This window comes from Archocentrus centrarchus, chromosome 20 (genome assembly GCF_007364275.1).
Source record: "Archocentrus centrarchus isolate MPI-CPG fArcCen1 chromosome 20, fArcCen1, whole genome shotgun sequence".
NCBI lineage: Eukaryota > Metazoa > Chordata > Actinopteri > Cichliformes > Cichlidae > Archocentrus > Archocentrus centrarchus.
Genome location: NC_044365.1, coordinates 18746610 through 18764192, shown reverse-complemented (window position 1 = coordinate 18764192; position 17583 = coordinate 18746610). Strand labels below are relative to the sequence as shown.

The 17583-nt window shown below is 39.1% G+C and overlaps 1 protein-coding gene across 1 annotated transcript in view; it reads left to right on the top strand.

The window, feature by feature from the left end:
• The window catches only part of LOC115799454 (dipeptidyl aminopeptidase-like protein 6), a 114767-nt gene that overhangs the window by 44662 nt on the left and 52522 nt on the right, over nucleotides 1-17583 (top strand). Inside the window, exons 2-3 of the mRNA XM_030756631.1 lie at nucleotides 353-467; nucleotides 15682-15780. Of these exons, the coding sequence (XP_030612491.1) occupies nucleotides 353-467; nucleotides 15682-15780 (214 nt within the window). The remainder of the gene's footprint in view (nucleotides 1-352; nucleotides 468-15681; nucleotides 15781-17583) is intronic.

Here is a 17583-nt window from a genome sequence, read left to right as displayed (position 1 = left end):
GGGTGATGGCCGCTGATGCTCGACTCATTAAGAACACCCCCCCCCCCCCCCCCCCCCCGCTGCTATTGCTGCTGCGGCTCTCCTTGAGATCCGAGAGGCTGCGACTCTGACTCACGTTCGTCCTTGACTGACACCCCCATCTTTTATTTTTTTGCGAGTTTGCCTTTTATACTTCTCTGATTCCTTTCTTTTCCTAGGTGCTTCTTGTCTAGCGTTTCTTGCACGCATCATATTGTTCTTTTTTAATTTTACTTTTCATTATATTTTCAACCTGTCTTTGTAAATCGTGCCCTGAATCCCTCTAACAGCAGTCTTTACCCTGACCGTTTCTTCTCTGTGTCTGTCTCTGTAGGAGCTGGTGGGCAGTAACCCTCCGCAGAGGAACTGGAAGGGAATAGCGATCGCCCTTCTTGTCATTCTGGTCATCTGCTCGCTGATCGTCACCTCCGTCATCCTGTTGACACCAGGTACACGGCGCAGCATGGAAGGGGGAGGGACACTATACACTAAACATCCCTGTGTTTACACAGCGATTATTATGCACCAACATGCTCATTAAGGTTTCACAATCAATTTCACCACAAACAATGCAAAGGATAAAGTGTGAGTGTCAGTATCTCAGCCCTTGTGTGGTCCAGGCTCTCATGTGGTGTTTGCAGTGTCACTCTCACTTAGCATCCACATGGATGCACTATTGCTGTAAAGGCCACATTTAACGACAGTCAGAAAATGTAACTGAAGTCAATTTATGCAACATTGCTTTCTTCTTAAACATAGTTGCCATATGCCTCTTTGGTGTAGTCCACAAATACACAGTTTGGATGTTTATATTTCCCCTTAGCGATTTTAAGGCATCTCAGTTTCAGAGTGACCTTCAGGATTTCTATTTGCAGATTTTGATTAAAGTTTAATCAATAGACCATCTGTTTATATTCAGACTCATAAAGATCCTTGATTTGCTTTTATGCACTGCCAGAGTCAAATCAGTCAATACAACTGGTAGTGTGCATGCACTGTAATTCAGTTGCAAAGACAGTAATCAGTGTGCACTTGTTTATGATGTTCTGTCCCAGAAAATTGTAGGTAATGCCCAAAGCCTAAAGCAGGGTCAGCTTTTATAATAGATATTCAGTGGGTTTGGTTTGTTTGTTTTCTTTTTAGTATTCTTCGTGAGATAGATAGGTGTGAGTGCAAAAATAGTACCAAAATTAGTACCAGACTGTGGCACGACGGCAGGTGTCAAAACAGCATGGACTAAAACTCCTCGTCACCTCTTGGCTGTGGCCTTTTCCTGTCCCGGGGCATTCGTTATGGATTTGGATGAAGTTGAGCTGCTTTATGTGGCAGCAGTACCAAACAAGATGGACCAGCAGGAGTTAGGCAGAAAGTGGACAGCAGGCAGGTGGTGTCTCCAGCTTGTGCCCCGTCCTAATCTGTCCCCCTCCCTGTGTTGACTTTGTGTGCTAAAGCAGAACTGCTGTTCTCCTCCAAGGCATGACACAACCTTGATTCTTTATGCTTCACTGGGGACTTAAGCAGACATTAAACTAGAAGGTATGCAGATTTTAGAAACTTTTGGATATTCAAATATGTTTTCCAACTCTGGAAGTTTGTGCGATTGAGCTTCAGGATGTTGCAGCTCCAAAAATCACTTCTCAAGGATAGTGGTTTATTTGTGCAAATTTATTTTATCTTCTTGGAGTTTTAGAAAAAAAAGTTCTTAGATATTCTTTGATCTGGGATGTTTGGCAAAAAAAAAAAAAAATCTTTCACAAGAGTAAGCATAGTTGCCACTTGAGAATTTTTTAACTTAACGTCTGGTATTGCAGACTCTCCTTGACCATGACACTTGCATTTCTGCACTTTCATTTCAGGTCTATTTAAGTTTGGTTAGGTCCCTTAGTAGTAGAGAACTTATCAAATGTTAGATTACTTTATTGATACTACTTGTATGTCCGTAAATTCTGAAAAGTTCTTTAGCTTACCTGTGCTTGGCCTAAAGCCCAAAAGCTGGGTAAACGGCTAGACTGGCTCAGACTGCAAGCACATCTAAAGGAATAATGCCTACAAAATCAGAAATGTCAGAATGATAAGTTTTGCTTTTGCAGAAAGCTATTTGCCACAGAGTCTGCCAAGGAACCTGTGGAGACTGTACGCAGCCAAAAAAAGGTCTCTAAAATTTTAACCTTGTTCTAAAGTCTTGTGAAAATCCTTAACAGATGGGTAGATGTTGTCATGTGGCTTTTTTTCCCCATGCATTCTTGACATTTCACTTGGGTTGAATAAATAAATAAAAAACACCTAAAAACCAAAGAATTGGTGAAATAGGTTATTGGAACTAGACGTGTGAGGGATTAGCCAACTCACTTTGCCCCCAGACATGTTTATGTCCATCCCATCCATCCATACTTATATATTAAATTAGTTCTTGTCATCAGAATACAAAGGTTATACAGACTACAGCCCTGATAGCTCCTAATCCCTTGTGTTAAATGCCATGTTGTAAATGAGCAAGGTGACAAATGGGACAAATTGACAACTTTCTCTATCAACTAATTGCAGTTGATAGAGAAAGTGTTGCTGGGCAATGTCAGGGGAAAGCTGACATATAACCACTTGACCAGATATGCATTGCAGATGCAGATGTGCATAGCTACTGATGCTTGCACTTTCTTACTTTTAGACTAGTTATTTAATGTAAAGTTAAATTTTCACTTAATGAGTTGGTAAATTACTAGCTAGGGACACCAAATCCTGCTTCCATAGATTATGCTAGAGGACTTGATGGCACACCAACCTGTTGTGGGCTTCACTAAACCCAAAATGCTTTATTAGTTACACATTACACTGAAAAGCCTTCAGCTGATCCAAAATGCTGCAGCGAGAGTACTGACAGGGACTAGAAAGAGAGAGCACATTTCCTACATATTGGCTTCTCTTCATTGGCTCCCTGTTAATTCCAGAATCTAATTTAAAATCCTTCTCCTCACATGCAAGGTCTTAAATAATAAAGCCCATCTTATCTTAAAGACCTCATAGTACTGTATCATACCAACCCAACAGAGCACTTCGCTCTCAGACTGCTGGCATACTTGGGTTCCTAGGATACTTAAAAGTAGACTAAGCGGCAGAGCCTTCTCTTTTCTCAGGCTTAAAATCACAGTTAGGGCTGGATCATTTGACCCTGAATCCTCCCTTAGTTACATTGCAATAGGCTAGGCTGCTGGGCACTTCCCATGATGCACTGAGTATTTCTTCTTTACTCTGCATTTAATCATTAGTTATTATTAATCTCTGGCTCTCTTCCACAGTGTGTGTTTTGTCTTGTCTCCCTCCCCTCACCCCCCAACCAGTCACAGCAGAGGGCTGTCCCTCCCTGCTGGAGGTTTCTTCCTGTTAAGAGGGAGTTTTTCCTTCCCACTGTTGCCAACAGCTTGCTCATAGGGGGTTGTCTGATTGTTGGAGTTTACTCTGTATTATTGTATGGTGTTTACCTTACAATGTAAAACATCTTGAGGTGACTTTTATTGTGATTTGGCACCGTATAAATAAAATTGAATTGAACTTTATTTCATGCTTTCAGTCACCATCTTGCATAACTCATTGTGCTCAGCTGTTTACCAGTATACACTGCCCTATGGTGTTGTTTTGACCTCATCTAGCCAAAGGAGCAATGACCATATGTCATGGTAAGGCATCCGTCATCCATCTGTCAACAGTTCACAAGAATCAAGCATGCACACAGTGATCTTCATGCAAATTGTGCTCAAGATCAAAGTCATGTCATTTTACAGGCACTTTTCCATTTTCACAAGAACTGCTTCTCCTGCCAAAGTTAAAACGATGACCCTCCTTTCATCACGAAGAGTGTTCAGTTATAAAACGTCTCACCTGTTTGCAGCCATCCTTAAAATTACTGCCAAATTGGGAATCTGTCGCATCTGTCAGTTTCATTGGTGTGTCTGTGTCAAGTTGTGACATGAGTTGTGTTTTTAGTTTTTTGCACATGTACATTGTGAAGTTTGTCCAGACTAGCGTGCTTGACGAGCTTCACTGCTCAAAAATCAGTTATGATCTATGAATTTATAGAAAGACTAGCATTAGCAAATAAGCAAGTTATTAATTACCGTAACAGATAACTTTTCTCTTGCTAACCACCTTGGCCAATATGATGTGGAGGGGTTGCAGTGCAGTGTGAAAGGTTTCATCACATTAGCAAAGAAGACCTTACGGATGAAGAGTGTCTGGCGTAATAAAACAGGCAAGCTGAAGGGATGCAAACTCCACCAGCATTTTAAGAAATATTATGAGTATAAAAATGGTATAAATAGTATGAGTATATGAGAAATAACTTGTCACTAATTTTGCTAATACACCACCTGAATTTTTCATGGATATTTTTAAAAGGCGCTGCTCACCAGTCTCCTCTAATTAACTTGCTCTCAAGTGACTGTTGGACTTTTAGTGGAATCATTTGCAATGGACCTCAGGTGTCTGTGTGCATTATCACCACCTTCTGGTTGTAGTAGTGCCAGTAAGCTACCAAGAGTCAGTAAAAAGAAGAGAAAATGTATTTTAAGACACAAAATAGCTGCATAAACAATTTGCAATATCTGCATCAACTGTATTTTTAACTGGACTGAAAATCATACTGTTTAATTTTTTAAATACCCTGGTAATATAATAATATACCACCATCCAAGCATGTAATAAATGCTTGTGCTGGTTTTGAAACATTCACAATGTTCAACAATAACACGAGATTGCAAAGGTGTCTGATTTTCAGCATTATTCTTGATTATTACTAAAATAAGGAGGGCATGAACTTCCCCTTTTAAACTCTGCTTTTTAAAAATATTTTTATTTTCACACATCTTTGGACAACATCTCAATCTTTATATTCAGTTAGTTTATTTCGGAAATCTTTTTATGAGCTATCTGCTATCCAGATCCCAGTTGTGATGCTGCTAAAATTTAACTCATAACTGTTTTTATTACACTTAAAAATTGGACACAAAAGGAGCAACATCAGCTATTTTTTACTGTATGTAGTAATATTTGTGGAGGGACAATTCTGTGGTTTACCTTAGCTGGGTACTCATTGCATACAGCCACTGAAAAGGGTATTGTATTTCACACACAGCTGATGATGATCTCCAAAGGCGCACTGGCATTCCATTATAGATGGCACTGTGGTCTATTCAGGCTTCTGTCTGTAGAGAAATAGTTATCTCTGCCTCTTAAGATGAATCCCTCCCTCCACGACTGAAAACAAAATTGTTAGCATTGTAAGAAGACTTCTCAGTTACAGATATCAAAATTACTGCTATAAATCCTACGCCATCTGTTTGAATAGAAAGATTTTACACTGGTAAAATGAAATCCTAACAAGGCAGTTGTGTTTGTCATTTAAATGTAAAAATCCCCCCTTTTCTAAATGAAAATGAAATCTACATTGTTTTGAAGGGGACAAAATGATAGATCTTGAAAATAAAGAGTGATCATTTTACCAGTATCCAGACTGAGCAACAGCATTTCAAACAGTGCATTGCAGTTGCTTTTAAGAAAAAATAAGACTTAAAGTGATTAATTAAAGAATAAAACACTTGGTAGAAAGGTGTTTTATTTTTTTCAGTTTAAATAAGCCCAAGGGTGAAAGATACATGACTGATATTCTCTAACACTCTTAAAGTGCTTTTGGGGGGATTGTCCGGTTAAAATGTTAATGCCAGTAGTCATTCAGAGCAATTTATTTTGCATTTTGGGAGCAAACATACCCCACAGAGCAGCAAACTGTAGCATGGCAGGTCTGGAGTTATGAGATAGCATTTTGTTTTCTCTGTTAGGAGTGTCTGTTGATGGATGTTCCCCTTTCAGACAGGGCAGCCAGTTTCTAACTGCACCTGACAACCACTTAGTTCACACACACGCACACATGTGCTAACACTCGGCACACACGCAGAGTTTTGGAATTCTTCTGTTTCCTCTTCTGACAAGCCGCATCTGCTGTAACTGATAGCTTCATATTACTAAGAGGCTGCTCTGTTCCCTACGTCAGTACAACTAGGTCAGATGTTCACTATTGGCATCTGGGTATTCTTCAGATTGAGGGATGTCTGCCTGACTGACAGCTGTGACAGCTAGCTGAAACTGTGGGAGGATCACATGGAACCTTAATTTGGTGCAGCTGAAAGCGAGCAGTCACAGAGATTACTGCATGAAACCAACTCTCAAATTACACCCTCACAGGCAGCAACACAGGCAGCTCCTTCAGTGCTATTCACTGATATTTTGCTTGAATACTGTGTGTGAGTGTCTGTGTCTCAGTTCTCTGGATTTGATGATATATGTGACTGTGATCTAATCAAATACAGAGTAGGTGCCGTTTACATCCTGTATATATATATAGATGTCTACTAATCTAATAACACTAGTCTACAGCTAAAATGCTGATGTAGTAAATGTAGTACTGTTTACTGATTGTGGGTCACTGAATTGAAAATGATACTTAAAATTGTTGATTGGTTCCAGTTTTCATAATACTCTACTAGGTAACCTCTGAGACCAAAAATTCTAACCTCAGAATTTCTGCAAAAATCACCCAGATACTAATTTTCTAAACTATTCATGCAGTTTTTATGAAATTGTGCTTGTACTGTATGAATTGGACTTTCAGTTGTCTTATTTAAGATGTTATGAAAGTATTTTTGATCTTTTGAGCTCTATTTTGACCTTGGATTTGACCTCCCCCATTTTTCATTTTCTTTCACCATATGCTGTTGAAAGCACTGTGAAAATATGAAGGCTTTGCATTTCCTCTGTTGGTGCCCTACATTAAATAGTTACAGTCATGTGAAAGAGATGTTTTAACAAGACTCTGGAAGTCCTGAGGTCAAAATGGGATACGCCTCCAAATGTTGAGAGTGACCAAGCTAAGATCCTGTGGGACTTCAGATACAGACGGACAAACTGGTGATGGCTAACTAACCAGACATACAGTAGTAGTGGTGGACAAACAGGAAGAAAGCCATAGCGATAAATGTAGCAATAATACATCAGGAAGAAGGAACATGAGAAGCTCAAAAAATACCAAGGGCTGAGAGAAGAGCTAGAGAGGATGTGGAAGGTGAAGGTAGAATAGAGTAGAACTTTATTGTCATTGTACATACAACGAAATTAATCATTATACATACAACAGTATAATCGGAACACTTGAGACAGTGACCCCTCCAAACTGGGGCAAGTGGCTTCAGCAGATTCCAAGAACGACATTTGAGATCTCTGTCCAGAAGATTGCAGTCCTAGGAATAACTAAGATAATGCGCAGGACCCTCAAGCTCCCAGGCCTCTGGTAAAATATCCAAGCTTGAAGCACAAAAACAGACCGCCCACACGCCACAAAAACATGAAAAATTACTTTCATGCTTGAAAATTACTTCTTTGGGATTCTTTTGTTTCAAACCAGTCAAATAAACAATAGAAAGGATGTTAATGAAGCATTAAAATAAACTGGGCCTGTGGTCATGTCAGTGGAGAATTCTAAAATGGCAAATGGCTAAGCTAGATTGGGATTGATGATCAATAGCTCTGAAATTGTCAAGATAATAATAGCAACGTCCATGCACGTGCTTTGCCTGCATCAGCCCAATAATGCCCAGTCTTCACAGGATGCCATTTGTGGTGTAAAATCTCCATCAGCATCAGCGTACAACTTTCCACCACAGCTCAATAAAACAAAAAGGAAAGAAACATCACCTTGTGGCAATTGTTAATGTAGCCCAAATCCATCTTCCTATTAGCACATTTTAATTGTGTTTTGCATGTTATTTGGTACCAGGTTCTACACAAACATGAAATAAGTGCAAGTTTGGAGAGGAAGAACCGTCATCTGGCCCCCATCAAGCCCAGTCATGAACAGCATTTCTTCTCTGTCTGGGTATCATGTTATCAATTTAGGATTGACTTAGATATGATCAATCACGAGTTTGCAGATGGTAGCATCGCATCATTGGCTCCTCAGCCAAGCACATCCACCAAATGTCTGAACCTGATGTACTCTAGTATCTTGTATTGAACAAGATTACTATTGTAGCAACACATCATCAGTCGGTGAAACTAACATGACAAAGTTGTAAAGATGGTGTGTATTTGTGATAAACTGGTGACCTAAACAGGGTGTACCTTATCTTCTGCCCTTGTGACAGCTGTGATAGATTTCATTGTCATAGCTCATCAAGGAGTAAACAAGTTCATATTAAACTTCTCAAAACCAAGGTAAACTTTCAACAACTTTTTGCCCACTTAGGGCAAGAAGACGTTTGTCTGATTTTGTTTTTTTGTTTTTTTTACTGTGAACATCTACCTGCAACAGCTGAAAAATGGAAGTCATGCAACTTAACCAAACTAGTAAAGGTGCGGGCTGTACAACCAAAACAGTGAGCTGAATAACACTTGGTAATGTTGTGGAACTGCAGTTGGCTGATAGTGTTGACTTTATTTATTGTGCATTGTGCATTGTTTTGGATGATTAAGAATATTAATTAAAACCTTTTATGCAGATTTATGAAATGTGGATGTGATGTTTATACTTTGTTATCCACAGTAAAGACTTGCTTTAGTCAACCCAATAAACTGACCCTGCTGGGGCTATTTTTTTTTTTTTTTTTTCCCAGACAAATTTCGACAACAATCGCCATGAGAGTGAGATTAGGACATACTATAGAAACTGGATTTGCTGCTAAGGGACTGTGACATTAATACAGAAATGTAAATTTAAATGTAAACTTTCACACGCACAGCTCCATCTTTGTAGTGAATGTCTCTGTGTTCACAATCTAGCAGTCAGGCCTCATTATAAATTCACCATTTATCCCCTCTTAACTTAACCATCTGACAGGAGGCTTCAACTTGTGTGCATTATTATGTTTTCCTGCTGCATATGCACACTCTGGTGAGTGATGATAAAATACAAAACTCGAATGAAGCATCAAGCAGATGCCTTCAAAGGTGTTTGTATCCCCCATGATGAAATCAGGGCGGAACTGAGGATCAGTCAGTGTCTGTCCATCTGTTCAGCACAATATGCCACACACACAGCTGATGTACAAGTTTTGAGGATGATGCAAGTCATTGTGGTGGTCTTGCAATATAAAGCCTCTATGACTGGTGAAAAATGGGAAGTCAGGATTTGTTTACTTGCTGAAATTTGCTTAAAAAAACAACAACTTTGAAACTTTCTTTGTGCCCCTGTGTGTCTCAGGCACTGCTGATTAGATATTGGTTTGCAATGCAAGTGCAGGCCTTAAGAATTATGCCACAAGGGAAGGTGACAGTTCTGTTACTATTCAGATTATTGAGACTGTAAAAGAAAAACAGAAATATGCATAGAAATAATTCTGGAAGTTTTACAGTTACACCCTGGGGGTGTTACATATTCTGTTTAAGCAAAACCAGGCCAAATTGACTTTTCTTTCATTTTTTAAATTTTTCTTCAGAAATGGTGAGTATTTGACCCTAAACCCAAGGGGTTTAACAGAAGTATTGTTTTAACATAGTTTACTTGCATTAACCAGGCTTTGGGTCATTATCTATTTGGTCTGTGAAGCATTATCAAATCTGTTTTGCCGCATTTTTCTAAATCTGAGAAAAATATAGGCCTGTGCTACTTCTGTCAGCAGTCACATCATCGGTAAATGGCAGTGACCTGCTTCCACTGACAGACATTGCAGATGATGTGGTATACCTCGGGAGTGGCTTGCACCTTTATGTCATGTACATTAATGAAAGTGTCTCTTTGTTGTAGACTTTGACAGTGATATGTCTACCTCCTCGAGAGTGTTCCTGACATGGCTACTTGTTTTTAAGGGTTTTTCCTTAACCAAGGAAATAATTCTCCAATCATCCATTCTGCGGTCTTCTGCGGACAGTACAGTCTGTTGTTTTACGAATGTACCGCATTCATTGATTTTACCATCCTTCTGATTTATTTGGGCCGAATGATGGCCTTCTACACTTGCATCAACATCTCTTTGACCTTCATATTGAGAATTCCAGTGGAAATATACCAAAGACATTGCTTGGAATTAACTCCAGATCTTATATCTTCTTAATTTGTCATGGAATAATGAGGCCACAAGACTAATTGTAAATAAACTGTCACGTGCAAAACCAACAACCTCACAGTATTTACAATGAAGTCCTATCATACCATCTCTGCTTAAAAACTTAAATGCATAAATGTCAACTGGACATCGCTTGCTTTGTAAATCATGCACTGTAAAAATAAGGTCCAGGTGCATTCGGGTGCACCTGAACTCAAAATCTGTTAAAACTAAAAAGTCTTATTTTCATTTGTGAACATCATACATAAATGCAATCTTCATCTTCTTCGACTAAAAAACAAAAGAATAACCACAGAGCAAAAAAAAACAAATACTCCATCCAAAAATGTCTTATCATTTTCATAATGTCCATAGCCACAAAGCCTGTACTGATGTTAAGGTCTCCTTTCTATTGTTGTTGCTAAATGTATTTTTTTTTTTTTTAAATGTACAACATAATACAGTTGTAACTGCATGCAATTGCAAAAAGAAACTGCCTGAAAAGGTAAAAATCAATGTAAAAACAAATTGCTCATAACTCATAAATAAATGATCTCACTGTGATGAGATACACCAGGGGGTCCACTGGAAACTAAAATTACTTGCGTACATCATTTATTATTTTTTTATCTTTCAAAATTTGTGGATTTACTACTTTTACATTTTATATCATTAAGTTGTAAAATCTGTAGATTTTTTTTTTTAATGGCCAATTTAAAGACATTACTGGAGGCTCTTTTGTAGGTTTTTATTTTATTTTTTAAACTTATTCTGCTTTGTCCATCAAAACGATTTCTCCTACTTATCTGCTCTGGATCACGATGACAGCGGTCTAAGCAAATACGTCCGAACCTCCCTCTATCCATCTGCCTCCTCCAGCTTTTCCGGGGTGACACCTTCCCAAGCAAGCTAAGAGACATAATCTCTCTAGCGTGCCTTGAGTCTCCCCCCAGGGCCTCCTCCCAATGGGACATGCCTGAAACGTCACTTCCAGGTGTCCAGGAGGCATTCTAATCAGATACCTGAACCACCTCAGCTGACTCCTTTGGATGTGGAGGGGTAGCAGCTCTACTTTGTCCCTCCCAAATGACTGAGTTCCTCACCCTATCTCTAACGGAGGGTCCAGACATCCTTTAGAGGAAACTCATTTCCATCCCTTACGTACATGATCTTTTGGTCTCTACCCACAGCTTGTGGCTATAGCTGAGGGTAGGAGTGTTTTAATTAAAGCCCTACTTGCTGTGAAAATGTTAGAATAAAAGGCATAAGATTGAAAACTGTATATGGTTTCAAGAAGATTATATGTGGATCAGTTTCCTCCTTGCTGTTATAAATAATTTTGATACTCTGTCGAGGTTTGGCTGCCATTGAAGTGTGAATATTGCCCTTTGGTGTTTTCTTTCTGACGTACGATCTCATGCTCTTTGTGATTACATGGAGTCATAGAGTTCTCACCCTTGTCCAGTATCTGACACTAAACTATGTGCACAGTGCACATTGACAGTTTTGTGGTATTTTACTGTACTTCACCAGCCTGTCTGGATTTCCCAATTGGTAACTCAGGGAAATGTAGGGCATGAGCATAAACATACCAGTATTTGCTTTTAACATCACAGCTCAAAGTGCAATTTGTCCAATCTGACCAAATAGCTACAGATTTGAGATGAGATTACTTGATTTTCTCCTGTGGGACAGAATAATCTTGGCCAAGGCATCTCAGAGTTCAACTAAATCATGCTACCCTTCCCAACAGTGGGTTGTGTTTTGCCATTTTACCCAGATTAAAAGCTTTAGATTTAAGAAGTTTCTTAGGTTTACAAGACAATAGCGAGACCTGTAATGATGTATGGAGATTTGGACGTTTGGAGATGGTGGCACTGCCAAAAAGACAGGAGGCTGCAGTGAATTGAAGATGCCAAGATTTTCACTGAGAATGACCAGAGTGGACAAGATTAGAAATGGGTATATCAGAGGAATGGCTCAACCTTCAACACCGAACCCATCGGCAGCGTACTTCAAATATCCCACCGTTCATGGACTTCCAGCAACAATTACTGTAATAACATTATGTTGGGTGTGAAGCGAAATTTCTCAGCTTTCAGAAACTGTTTGAATTTTTCCAATAGGACAAATGGGGTCACAAAATTATGGAAATTCGAAGTATGTTTGATCTGTCGTCTCAGCAGTGATATGCTCTGTATTAACCAGCTGTTTACGGCATGTAAGGGGAGGTCACAGGAGTATCTGCGGCGATCGCCTGGTGTTAAAGGGAGTTTGGAGACAAAGTAAGTGAGGCAGGTCTGAGATGGAGGTGCAGAGAAGGAATAGTGGATATATTGAAGAATGTTGAATATGGAGCTGTTAGGCAGGAGGAAAAGAGGAAGACCACAGAGAAGGTCCATGGATGTAGTGAAGGAACACATGCAGATGGTTGGTGTGACAAAGGAGGAAGCTGAGATAGGGTGAGATGGAGGCAGATCATCCCCTGTGACAACCCCTTAAGGGACCAACTGAAAGAAGAAGATTTCCAAAGCAGCTGGTGGTGCCAGTATAGTAGCACTATAGTAGCACTATGAAAAGTTGACACAGTATTTCTGGAGACCAAAAACTGAGTCTTTGGAGGAAGTGGAGATGGATTCTCGCACACTTGAGTGTGCATGCATCTCTTCTAAGTCTCTTTTGAGTAATCATGTGATTAATTGTAACCTTATTTTAAAAGTGACCACTATTTCATCAGTCTCATGTTTTTCTTTTTTTTGTATTATTATTATTTTAGGATACTGATCATATAGTTCATTGTACTCTGTACAGAAGTATAGGCTCACAGAGTAAACCAAACCATAGCTTTGAAGCAGTGTGTTTTTTGTTTGGTTATTTTTGTATTTATTAAACCATAACAATAACAGCATGCTGGTAGGCATGGTACATGTACACCGTTTTTTACTTTTGGTTTCATGATGCAAATTAAATGCTTGTATGAGGCTTGCGTCTGCCAAACAATGCTAAATGTTCCTTAATTTATCATTAATTGAACTGATATCAGACCTCCATAAGCATTTAAACACGTCATGTATAAGGTTTCAAAGCAAGCTGCATTTCAGACATATTACAAAGCAGTGAGGTAGTTCTATTGTAAGAGGATAGATCCATCTACTGTCTGGAAGTTGAACGTGCCAATAGATATAATGCTATACTTACATGAAATACAGCCAGCAGCTTCAATGAAAGCCCTGATCAAGCCAAGAGCCTATATTAGAAACAGAGTTTCTAATATTTGCTCTATTGATTGGTTATAAAGTTTCCTTTACCTCTGAGAAGCAGGTGATTCTGTATTATGAGTCTTTAAAGTTACCTAAAAAAGCATTACTAGAAAGTTAGTGTCACATAATGGCCTTCCAGTTGATGCTCAGGCTACTTGACCCTGCAAAAAGGAACGTTCCAGAAGAAACACCTGTTTCTGTTTATCTGTTTGACATTTAAAGGTTCCATATTTAACAGCACACTGATGTGAAAAGCAACCCTGCTTGTCTTTTGTCTTCATGGTTTTTTCTGTCTTCTCTGCAGCCACTGTTTATAGCCTTTTATTACAGCTTTCAGTACAGCCAGGGCTTCAGCTAAACATAGTGTGTGTGTGTGTGTGTGTGTGTGTGTGTGTGTGTGTGTGTGTGTGTGTGTGTGTGTGTGTGTGTGTGTGTGTGTGTGTGTGTGTGTGTGTTTCCTGCTTTAAACAGCTGGAGAAGGACTGTGATGACCTTAAAAAATACTTTCTATGTTACCTCATAGAAAATGACAGCCACAACATGAGCATAGACAGGCTTAGTAGTAGGATTAAACATCACTTATGAAAGACTGTCCTGCAGCTAAAATATCACTGCTTTGATCCCCCATAGAAGCCAATACGTCCATCAAGTGTCGTGTCTCGGTAAAGGGTCCTCATCCTGAAGTCTGAATCGCTCAACCTATCGTTGACTGAAATTCACCAAAACAAATCTTTAGGGTGAGAGCACCCTGGCTAGAAACAGAGAAACTCAACATATATTGCTTTTTTGCCTTTTTTTTTTTTTCCCCATCCTCCCACCATGTGCATGGCTGTGAAATGAGTCATATATTGGGACAGGAGATGATATGATGAGTATCAACTGAGAACTGTGGGAAGCATCTGCTGTAAATATGCACGTCTGGTCTGATGATCAGAAGCAACACTAGTCTTAATCAAAGGCCTGAGGGAGTGAATATGATGCGTTGGATTATTATACTTTTTTTTTTTGTCTCCATCTTCAATAAGCTCTTTATTCTTTGAAAGGTGAACAATTTCAGCCCGCAGGAAAAACTTGTTAAGATTCGGCTTGAGATCAGAATGTGTCAAAAAGAGATTATGTATTCTTTCAGTTTTTGTCAGAGGTGCATAGAAAATCATTCTTATCTGTTTCAAACTTCTGTTCCTGTTTGTATTTCACCTCGGTTTTTCTTTAAATCGTATATAAGATGCATGTCTTCCTCCTCTACACAGCAATTCAAACACTGTTAATGTTTCTGTAGGCAAATTATCATAAAATGATGGTTTGTTTTGATTTGAATCTCATACATATTCATGGCTGGCGTCTCTGATAGTTGAATAACCCACTCGCTGTTATCATATTTTAATCAAAACCTGTTTTGTTAGCTTACCCCTACCCATCCTGTCTTTCATTTACTCCCCTTTTAGTTTCCTTAAACTTCTGTTATCTCATGTGTCATAATTCTAATTTTCATTTAATCCACTGCCAGATAAGACATTGTCACTCAGGGAAGTGTGCCATTGTGTAGTGGTCAGTTCTTGAAACAGTGCCACCAGAAACAAAAGATGGCAGGAAAACCCTTCATGGTGTGTATCATAAAAAAAGAAACCAACTATTATCCCTGGTGCTTAAATGTTCTTGTTTCAATCTTGGGCTCCACCAGAGTAGCACTTCAAAGTCATCCTTATTTTAGAGGTTTCATGTGTGACATCGTGCACACATTGCTTAAGAGTTGTCCGCAGTATTAGATGTAGCACAACTACTCTTCATGGTGGAAAATTATGTATTCCCCTGCTGGTTGCTGGTTGTCACTAGATGCTGCACCAAAAACCTTCTTGTGATTGCTAGTTTGGGAGATAGCAAAATTTCACCATGTTCCCTTATCTGAAGGGAAAAGTAAAAGATATAAAGAAAACCCTCTGTGGCAGGATAAACATCAGAATGGGACTGTTAACATGTGCTCTCATCTGTCTTTTCCTTGATATCAACTATTTCCACAGTAACTCTATATTTTATATTGCATCTTATGAAAGAGCATTTCTTCATGAAGAAAACCTTGTCTCAAAATTTCTGTAACAGCTGTTTTTGACGTGTTTAACGCATTTACCTTTTAATAGTTTCACTTTCAGTCAGGTCAAGTCACTAAATTACTTTTGCGAGTCAAAGAACTTTAACTTTTCGGTTGATTCCGAGATAAACCGTGACAAATCGAAGGTGCTAAGATGCTTCATGTGCATTTGTTAGTACTAAGCACAGGCATCCATGTGAGTCATATTTAGTTAATGTTGTGGTTATTTTCTCAGGTGAGGATGACCGTCTGGCTCTGAAGGGCAAGGTCTCAGTTGGAGAGCTCTTTAGGAGGGACTTCAAGGTTCATGACCCAAACGCCAAGTGGATAAGCAGTAAGTATTCCTACTAAACACACTACAGTATCTGCATGGTTGTTTTTAGAATTTTTATTCTTATTCACACATCACTGCTTAAAGCTGCTATGGGTGATATTTTTTGTTACTGCTATTATACCAGGGGCTCCTTGTTGGGAAAATAGCTGTACTCTGGAAGGCTTTCACTTTGAGCTTATTGTTTAGGCTCACTGATCCTTGGGATTGGATACCGGCAAGTCTCACTGGCTTACACAATATGATTGTACATTTATTGTCGGTATCCATGTTGCTTCTTTTCTACTTTGAGCTTTAGAAAGCGAAAGTATATCAGGGCTATTTTGTTAGTTGGTTAATGGATTTGAAAGACCAGATGTTCTGTTGCGCAGATAAAAAAAAGAGCCACAGCACATTAAGAAACACAGGAAAGAGTTGTATAAAAACATCAATCCATTTTCTACCACTTTCCTGTCTGTGATGTGGCAGCAGCTGTGTAAGCAGATGTGCCTGGACCTCCATCTCCCCAGCCACCACCTTCAGCTCATCCGGGGGATACAGAGGTGTTCCTAACCAGCTGAGAGATGTAATATCTCCAGCAAGTCTGGGGTCTGCTCCAGGGTCTCTTCCTGGTTGGACATGCCTGAAACATCTCACTTAGGAGCTGTCCAGGAGGCATCCTAGTCAGATGCACAAACTTCAAATGGCTTGTTATTGGTTCTGACAGAAGAAAGAAACACAAACACAACACTGTATCGCCCGGTTCTAAACTGAACAGATTTTGGATGTCTTATTATTTTCATTCCTTTTTTTTTTTTTTTTAAAGGAACCTCTTGCTGTACCATGCTCTTTCCCTCTGCAATCCGCTTCGCCAAACAGAGAGAAATTTGACAGCCAAGTTGTTGCCAGAAATAATTTGCCAGCTTGAGCTGATATTGTGAAGCATTTGATGACCCCCGTTTCAAAGCTGATGTCATTCTAAGACTGTTTAATAAAAATCAGGCATACAGCCTCAAGAAAACTTTACCAGCTGTTAAGCATGGTGGTAGCATCACACTAACGGGCTGTTTTTGCATCAGCAAAACATTAAACCTTGGACATAAATGAGAGTTTAAACAGGGCAGTGACCCTAAAGACACATTAGAGCTGCTTGTAGAATTAGAATTGGTTATGATTAGTCATGGATTAATATTACATTATAAGACAACTGATGACTGCTGATGTAATTTCCCAACATTTGCCATCTTTTGAATTTAGTGTAAATTTGCCTCAAATGCTGCTAAGGAGACTTAAAATGCAGGTACAATAGAAACAATGTGAGCTTTTCTAATGTGAAAAGTAATTTCAAGTTATTTTAGAATAACCTTTTTCAGATTATTCAGGCTTTCTTAGGATTAGCTTAAAACCTCAAACAAACTGTCTTTGTTAACTCTGGGGTTTCTACTTCAGGCTCTGATTGCATTTACATAAAAGTGGACATCATTTGAGTTTTCGTCCACACAAAACAGTCCAGCTAAGTGCCGTCTACTTCAGTCAGATTCATTATCAGGGATGCAGGGTGAGCAGCTGCTGGATAATTCAGCTGTTTCTAAATGTAGAGCTTAAGGGTTTGAATCTACCTTATGTTGTCTTATTTTTTTAGAAATTCTGTTTTTGTTTCTTTCACTAGCGCAGTTTTACCTCCACAGTGATGATGTGATGGGGTGAGCAGCTGTTTATCTCAGTAGGGTCAGTGAATAATTAGAAAAAGGTCTCAGGTTTAATCACAGCTTAATCGACCTACTTATTGACCCTCAGCTCATTCTGTGGTTGGTTGGTTTTTACTCA